We start from the raw sequence: 9,283 nt of genomic DNA on the forward strand, positions 1-9,283 counted from the left end.
TACGGCTATTTTAGGAAAAAAAGCATTATTATCTTTGGCTATGCTGGTTTTCCTTTTAAATAATCCAGACTCATCTTTTCTACAAGTGCTTCATATTACTTGGTTCCTAACTGTCAAGTAGATCAATGTACCTTTATACCTAAATAATATCTTAATATAAATCGATATTTTATTTGAAATAAGAATTTATTTGGATATAGATTAAAGAATAAAAATTTATTTAAATATAATAAAAATATAAAAATTTATTTAAAAAATGAAATAGTTGATGAACTTTTTTTTTTTTTGGTTATTTAAGCTTCATTATTTTTAATTTTGTTTCCCATCACTACTGTTGAATGATAGCATTTTGTCCATGAAATTCAATGATATGACATTGTGCTGGTACAAGGTGATAAAACAACCTAAATTCCAGGATTTCCAAAATCTTAACCCAAAATCACTCACTTAAGTTCGAAGTAACTTTGCAACTAACAGTGGCACCCTTTTTTTGCATGAAGAGTGGACTTCGAGGAATTTGGTTCATGCATCGCTTTTATTAATGCCTAAACTGTAGGTTTAGATAGCTTTTGTCGTCCACCTCTTGAGAAACTTCATGACAGATAGATATGCCCACTTTTGAAACCACAAGGATGGTAAAATCTGCCCAATTATGTTGATTTTTTTTATCTTAATTAGAGTGAAGGTTTTTTCTTTGTCATTGCATTCGTAACTATTCCAACATGTCCAAAATTTAATCTCAAAAACCTGAAGGGGAGCAAAGATTAAATATATAAGTCTCTATTGCAGTGAAAGTTGGTAGAGAACGTACTAAATTTATAATTTGGGTAAATTAATGATGTGGGATCTCTCACTATCAACTTATCGAGTTAGACGAATAATTGTTGTTTTCTTGTTCTCTTCTCTGCCTAGTCATTGTCGTTCTTGTTGTCATATCTATTCATGTTTGCATGCGTATGTGATCCGAAGGAATGAAAGAAAGATTTTATTGTGATTCTATTATATTAATTGTTGGAGGGCTGTCTTTTCCTAGTGTGAAGAGATTATTGTTTCAGGGTTCCACCGCCCATTAGGGCTTGCAAATAATCCTATATTAGAAGTTTTTAATTTCAAAGTCATTCTAATTTATTATGTCTTGCAATGGAAGAACATTTTCCCACAACTTAATTGCTGATAGAATTGCATGGGTTAATGGGTTGCATAAAAACAAAATTGTTGACAAGATTGGAGTTTTACTTGTCATGAATTGAAAAGCAAAACCGAAAAAGAAAGGCAAGAGAGACCCAAGGGCATGCAAATTTTGACTCATATATCCATTTTATCTTTGAAGAAGTATTTATAGAATTTGAAACCTGGTTGGTTCTAGTCTTGGTTGATATAATTACTGCTTCTCTGCCTTCAAAGCTCACCGATATTATTATAAGAATGGTTTTAATGGAGTATAACTGATTATAAACCACTCTATTTGGTTACTCACCAGTAGCATAACAGATCTTGCTTTTTATGTTCCTGATCAGTAATTTCGACCAAAATTATGTGATGATCACATGTTTCAATTCAGATGAGAGATAAAAGGATGAATCAGCTACTCAAACAACATACCATTAAAGCAAAAGGACACAGGATTTGTGACAAAATTCTGAAATTTGGGGCCTTTAGAACACATAAAACGTTATCAACCAAATGAGTTTTTATTAGAATTCTCTAATCCGGATGATTTGTTATGCATCAGGGAATTAAGTTTGAGATCGTACTGAGGCGCCACTAAGATGGGATGGAAACAAGGTTGGAACAAAGTGAAGATGACTTAAATAATGGCAAGTTGCTTCACATGCTAAGTTGCTTTAACTACTACTGTAAGCCAGACAAGTCATCTTCACCCTTCAGCAGCAATAGCAACGCTAAAAAGACCTTCATTGACGTAGAATATAGTTAACATAGAAATGGTGGCTTTTACCTAAATCCATGATTTCTTACTATTTCTCTGCCATTCGTCCATTTATTTAACTTCTAAGCCAAGCGCTCAAATGAGTCTCAAGTTAAAAAAAAAGAATGATGATGCCAAGATAAATTGACAGAATTCATGAAAACTTAGCACATGCATTAATTAGTAGGCTTTTTTTTGGCTGTGTATGAAATTTAGGTGACTGTTTTCCGCCTGATTTCTATCTAATCACGAATATCTCTCCATGTGATATTCTGCTTTTGGTCTAATTTATACAGCGAGCATGATCATATCCTTTATTATCTCTGCATGCATGATAAAATTATTGTTAGTTGATATCCTTATCTCTGCATGTGAAACTCATTGGTAGTTGATTCTCTGTATTTTTTATCTCCTTCATCATTTCCTATGTTTGATTTGGCACTATCTTTATCTGATAAGGTAGAGCAAATATGTGATGTGCACTTGGAAAACAAGTGGGTACTAAGTTGAAAATTACAGAAGAATCATCACACTCTCCAAAGCAAATCGGTGAATCACACATAGAAAGAAACACGTTTTGAGTGACAAATTTACTTTTGTTTCATGCTGGCTTTTCTGTTTTCCTCTTTTTTTCAGGGTAAAAGCTGTAGATAAAAAAAGTGAGAAGAATATGAACGAAAAAAAGGGAAGAGAAAAACACAGCAAGACAGGATGCATGGAAATGTAGAGGTGAGGCACCTCTTTCTTTGATTAATTATATGCCTTTTTTTTTTTTTCTTTTTTCAGTTTTTCTTGCACCTTTTCGCCTTTTATGAAATTGAATTTCTCCATCTTCTAGGTGCCTTTCTAGTCTGATCGGCTGTGGTTGAGATTTGAGGTCCGACGTCATGGTTTTCTAAGGTTGTCATCTTAGTGAGTTTGCTTAGTTTCTTCCATCCACTGCTCCATGGGGATGTCTGTTTCTGCTTTGACATCTTATCAAATTGCCGTTGCAAGTTCTCCATGTCGTTTTGGAGCTCAAGGTATTTTGCCTTCACGCTTTCCAGCTCAAACTTGAGTCTGTTAATATCCTTCTTAGCAGCTGCCCATCCTTCTTGGAATGATTGTGGTGTCCCTTCAAGTAATGTGTTACGGTTCGGTATAAAGTGATGGTATTGAGTTTCTGCGGGATCTTTGAGGGTGCTGTTGGCCAATGCATTGCTAATTTTCACTTGCTCCGCGAAGAGCACCTGCACCACGACTCGCAGGGGGAGCCTTTCGTTTTGAGCAGCATGCATGCAGGCATCAATGGAGAGTTTTTGGCAGTCCATGACACGGCAGAGTCGCTTCCTTTCGTGCTCAGAGAGTGTTGGATGGGCCTGTCAATTTGTTAACCAGATATGAGAATTCCAAAGAAAATCATGTTGACTCAGGGAAATTATAGTCAACCTTAAAAATGGTTAGATCCAACTCCAAAAAGCTTTGTTCAAATATTAGGTGCTTATTAGAAAATGGAAATTTTTTAGGAGGTTATATTTGATATATTATTGGTGTATAGATATTATATATTTTCAGTGAATCACTCAATGATATTTAATAAAAAAATAATTTAAAATCTTAAAAACAAATACATTCAATTCTAAAAATATATTTAAAACTAGCTCATAACCATGCAATGTATGGATTATTTTACTTATTTAAATATGTATTTACATTACAAAATTTATATTTTTCCTACAACTATATCTAATTAAGTCTTTAAAATTTTATGACATATATAAAATATAAAAATATATATAATTAACATGTCATAAGAAAATTAAACTTTATTATTATTATCTGGATCAAAATGCTAAAAACAAATGTGAAAAAAATAAGAGACATTAGATATGAATAAAAAAATAAAAAAGAATTAAATATAAATATAACAGATTTTTTAGAAGAAAATAAAAATATAATATTAAATGATCAATTAAAAATAAAAGAAGTATTGACATACTTTTAATAAATTATGATTTGATAAAAAAGACTAAAAAAATTCAATTAAGAAATGTGTTGCAAACAAAAAAAATTAAATAAAAATAATGTCAAAAGAAAAAATCATCTAAGTAAAATAAACAACAAAATCACAAAAGCAATATAAATCTTAAAGAAAAATTGAATACTTAAAAAAAAAAAAAACATAGAAAATATTATTAATAGTTAAAGTGGCATGGGTTTTTTGAATAAAAAAAAACTAATAATAAGGTATTTGAAAATTGAAAAAGATAGTTGAGATATGTGTGATTTTAAATTTAGAGAGAATATTTTTGTTTTTAACTTTGTCTTCTTGCATATTTATAGTAAAAAGACTTTAAAAAATTTATAGTAAAAAAAATTAATAATTTAATTTGTTTTAAAATTTAATATTATTTTAATTAAAAATTAATTACTTGATTAATGAATATTTTGTTAGATATTAGTATCTTCTTATCTATTTGATGTCGATCTAATCCCACACTAAAGATTCAATTCACCATCTATATAAAAAATATGTTTTCACCTATTTTATTCTTAATTATTTTCTTAAGAAATTTTATAGATAATTACCATTATTCTATATATATATATATATATATATCATAGGACATATGAAACATTGAAAAAATATTAATGTAATGCAAATAAAAAATAACTATAAGTATTATATGTTCTTATATGGACCTGTAGTCTTTTTAACTTATTAATGAAAATCTTTTTATAACACTTTGCTTAAATTTATATACTGAAAAGTTAAAGTTTGATTATATATGTACTATACATAATGAAATTATAACAATACACATCTTCCATGCATGTATTTAATTTGCCTAATTATTACACAAAAAGAGATTGATTTAAGATGAAAAATATTAAAAATGTATATTACAAATATAATAATAAAAACGTAATATCTAAATATGTCCATGCTTTACATAATATATACTAATAATAAAAAATAAATCAATAAATGAAATCCAAAACTTCAAAATTGTTTTTCAACATACTTGTACAGTTTAAATGCAAGATAAAAAAATATATATGTACATGTTTTATAAAAAAAAAATGCTTGGATTAATTTTAATGAGATTTTAATTTTTAATTTTTTCATTAGAATGATCACATTAACCTTATCTCATTTAAATGGGAATAAAGATTATAAATTATTTAACATCAAAAGATTTGAATAAATCTAATTTTTTTAAAGATTTGAGACATTTTTAAAATTTAAATAAAAAAACTATTTGATAGATAACTACAATTAAAGAATTATCTTATATGTCAATAATATAAATTGATCAGAAGAATTACATGTAAGCAATTATTATCCATATGAAAATTTTCATGTGTTAAATTAATATTGAGTCATTGACTAACATATCAATTATTGTTTTATGCTCTGCCTAAGATAATTAAGAATATTTTAGGGGACAGTGTAATATGCACTCATTTCACACATTCATTTTTTATTCTAAGAACTTAAGTGAAAAGTACTATAATTTTTATGATTTATAATAAAATTTTGAAAACATATAAGTTATATGAGTGTGAAAATAAGTACATTAGACAAGAGTATATAATATTTTCATATTTTAAGCTGTACTTCGATTTTCTCTTGTCTCTAGCTTGTCCATATAGAATCAATTTAAAAGAAAAGGGGAAAAAAGGAATTACCTTAAGATAGGAATCAATTGCTCGATAAAGTCCATCATCACAGGTCCTTGCAGACTCAGGCAAAGCTTCTGCCAGTACCTGAAACTTTGTTAGAGATAGGTTTCTATCTCTGGAAACCTCTGTGAGAAAACTATCAACTAGCCTGGCGACTCTCATCTTGGCATTTGGATTATTGCCCCTTGGTGTTCCTTCATACATGTGTTTGTCAGAAAAAGATTGCCTACTTGGGCTCGAACTTTCTGTCTGCTCTTGAACTAGGAAATGCTCTAAGAGTCTTTGAACAAGGTCCACATCATACAAAGTCTCGGTTTTGTTGTAAGAAGGAATGAGAAGATCTGCCAGCGTAGCCTGTTCAAATTGCATACCAACCCGCTTCTCCATTTCAGTCACCAAAGCAGGTGCCACTTTCAACATGTTTGCCATCCTCAAAAGCCGAAGAAGAAAACTGCATGACACACTGTCTTTCTGTGGTGGAATTATGCTAATGAGACTTTCGATGATCATCCTTTGATCTTTGGCCTGAATGGATGAAGTGTCATCTTTAGTTCCCGCTACAATCATATAGAGTCCACCTTTCCAGCTACTGCTGCCACTGCTATTACTATTGCTGCTGCTGCTCGTATCATCTGCTTGCCCCTGACTATCTTTTATTAAACCAGGAAGCCATTTGGTTCCATAATGCATTATTGAAGCCCCAACCAATTCAAATCTCATTCCTTTGACCTTGATTGCGGTAATAACCCTTACAAAGTGGTCAATCCTAAGGACTGAAACATCTTCAAACCACCAATCAGTAGGAACAGGCTGGCTTCTACTGGGGCTTGAATCCTTCAAATCATTCCATTTGGGGCTAGAAACTTTAGAGGGTTTCCCAGTATATGCCCATTTGATTCCTTTTGGATTGGCACAAGCCTTCCAAGCTATCGACTCACTACATCTTCGAACAATTTGAAGGTTTTCTGCCCATGGTGAGAGCTTTTCACAACTTTTCAGTACAAGTATTGAGTCTCTCCATGAGGATAGGACAACGTAACTGAGAAATGCTTCAGTTTTAAATATGAGATTTCCTTCTTCCAAGTCCTCTGTCATCTCAAGGTACTCTGCAGCACATCTCAGACCGGATATATTACCTGCCGTTAAGTCTAATGCAATACCATAGCAGAATTTTGCTGCTAGCTCAAACGCCTCAGGTCCTCCAGGGAGATCTTCCAAATCAATTTTGTTCAGGTCTGGGTCGTGAGACTCATATATAAGCCTATTCATCTTTCCACTTCGGGAAAGCAGGGGATACTTCCCCAAGTTGAGAAATCCAGTTAGTCATATGATTTCCGATCAATAATTTTAGTAACTGAAAATTGAATTTAGAAGCTTTTTGGGAATATAGAAAATTTTCAAACATCTAATCAGAGCAACAGCTACCTTGTGCAAGTGAAAATTGATATCTCCAACCTGAACTAGAAGGTCACTTGGAATATCAGTAGCAACGTACCTGCACAAAAGACAAAATTTTCAGAAGCTAACTTTGCTCCAAGTAATTGTTCTGAAACAAATTACTAAGATATTTCCAATAGGATTAAGGATGTATAGATGATATATAATTTGTTTGTTTTAATTTTTTTTAACACAGTCTAGAAACTATTGCGCATGCAACCCGGAAATCCACCAAATATATCACAAGATTGTATGATATAAATTCCACAAACATACCAGGATTGGCCCCTAAGCTCAAAACCATCAGTCTTGACACCATGCTTACTGGAGCTAAGGACTCCATTCCCATATTCTCTCCCTCTGACAGATTCAATCGCTGACTCCCACATATTGAAAAACAAAAAGCCTAAGAGGAAGTTGAAACAGGGTTTGTTTCCTCAGGGAAAGTGCCTCTTACAACAGAGAGGAGGAGAAGAGGGAAAAACAAACAAACGCGCACACACACACACGCACAGCAAGAACCGAACAACTATGTCGTGACACAACAAAGAGAGAGCTGATGAGGGGGAAAAAAAAAGAAGAATCCCACATGGGATGCTAGGAATTATCTTGAATTGTCGGCTTTCTCACGGATTTTCAAGGTTTTTCTTACAGGCTGTGAATAAATGGGGCAGTATAGTGTATGTTACTGTTTTCGGATCATTTTGATTTTGCATTTTTACTTTTTTTTTGGGGAGGTGGGTTTGAATTTGTAGATACTTTTCTCTATGCATAATAATAAAAAAGAGTGGGAGTTTCAGTTTCTTTTCTTCTCTTTTCCATTGTTGTAGTTTTGCATCTCTCCTCCTTTCTAGTTGTTTTTCATTTTTATTTTTATTTTCTGTATTGATACATTTCAAAAAAAAGGAAAAAATTTCGGTTTGACAGAGACTGGATATTACCAAGTTTAAGTAACTGATGTTCAGCAAAAACTTCGAATTACCAAAATGCCACTTATCACAAACTCCCCCCCCCCCCCTTAAGAAAGCTCTAAGAATAAGATGTTTTTGCTTGAATTTGGTAATTTCAAATTGAGCTTACGTACCAATGAATAGGAATAGTCAACAATTCTTTAGTTTGTTTTTCTTTGATCATTAATTGGTAGACATTGGCATATAACCAAATGATCACAGTCCATTTATTTATCAAATTTTGTAGATTGATCCAAGAATATTGGAATAATCAATGCAAATATTATTTTTTTCAATATTTCGTATCCCATTGAACGGAGCATTTTATACAAGTCACCAATGAAAACAGTAGGATGAACTTTCTCTGAATTTTTAAATATAATCATCTATTATTTCATTATATCGTCCCCTCCCCCCCCCCCCCCCCCTTTTTTTTTCTTCACAAGTTCATCTAACCAAAACAAAATTTGCATTTTGTAATTTTACTACTGGACCAAAACCCTGTTTGACACTTCTGGAGTTCTGGTTCAAGTTGAGGCATTGGCAATAAATACTGGTGGGATAAATTTGGGACTCTTTTCAATAATAAATATTGGTATAATTTTACCATTCCAGAAAGTAGAAAGTTCAGCATAAATAATGGACCCCATAGCCCCGGGCAAGGAGTGTCTGTCCCTCTAAAAGAATTGAAGCAATTTGGGAGATCAAGATTCAATTCACTGCAGTCTAACTGGTGGTCCATTTGATGAATGATACATGATTTTTTTTTTTTTTTTTATCTTCTCATCTGCTGCAAAAGTACTGTCTTTTTCTTTTTTTTTTTTTTTAATTTGATATTTACTGTGTGAGAAATGATAACCATGTCCACCACCAAGCATTTGGACTGGCTACCTAGCTGGATTTCTGATACGAGAAGTTTTCCTTTATTAAGGCTCAAGGCTGGTGGTCTTTTTGGCCTGCCCCTCTCCTCAGTCCAAAAAGTTTATACTTTTCACTGTTCTGCAGATATGGTTGTTTTCTTTGCTTCTGCCCGAATTCACTGTTTCCATCAGCCCCCCCCCCCCCCCCCCAATTTTTACATTTACCTTTTCTTGTGTTGCTTTACCGGGGAACAAATTACTTTTATAATTAAAAGAAAGTTTATTAAGTCTCAAGTTTTTTTTTTATGAAATTATAAATACAAGATAAATTATAATAATAATTAAATATTATATTTATAAAAATCCAAGATCTCATGATTCTAAATTTTTTTCCTTGTCACTAAATCAAAATTTCATTGATTATTATGTCTTGTGTTAAAAAA

The 9,283-nt window shown here is 31.9% G+C and overlaps 1 protein-coding gene across 1 annotated transcript; it reads right to left on the minus strand.

The window, feature by feature from the left end:
• Window positions 1–2,468: 2,468 nt before the first annotated feature.
• Window positions 2,469–7,576, minus strand: LOC111308344 (root phototropism protein 3-like). Its single transcript, XM_022906667.2, has 4 exons — window positions 7,307–7,576; window positions 7,019–7,088; window positions 5,600–6,889; window positions 2,469–3,285 (listed from the first exon to the last, which is right to left on the minus strand). The coding sequence occupies exons 1-4, from the start codon at window positions 7,417–7,419 to the stop codon at window positions 2,737–2,739; spliced, it is 2,022 nt and encodes a 673-aa protein (XP_022762402.2). The 5' UTR covers window positions 7,420–7,576; the 3' UTR covers window positions 2,469–2,736.
• Window positions 7,577–9,283: the final 1,707 nt, after the last annotated feature.

The sequence above is a fragment of the Durio zibethinus genome, chromosome 2 (genome assembly GCF_047325235.1).
Source record: "Durio zibethinus cultivar Kanyao isolate XHJ-2024 chromosome 2, ASM4732523v1, whole genome shotgun sequence".
NCBI classification, from domain to species: Eukaryota; Viridiplantae; Streptophyta; class Magnoliopsida; order Malvales; family Malvaceae; genus Durio; species Durio zibethinus.

What these genes read in the sequence shown, in the direction of transcription:
- LOC111308344 (XM_022906667.2), bottom strand. Translation starts at nt 7,419, where the DNA reads ATGTGGGAGTCAGCGATTGAATCTGTCAGAGGGAGAGAATATGGGAAT. An exon ending in GAGCTTAGGGGCCAATCCTG is followed by an intron (nt 7,089 to 7,306) that starts GTATGTTTGTGG and finishes TCTTTTGTGCAG; the next exon opens with GTACGTTGCTACTGATATTC. An exon ending in CAATTGATTCCTATCTTAAG is followed by an intron (nt 3,286 to 5,599) that starts GTAATTCCTTTT and finishes ACAAATTGACAG; the next exon opens with GCCCATCCAACACTCTCTGA.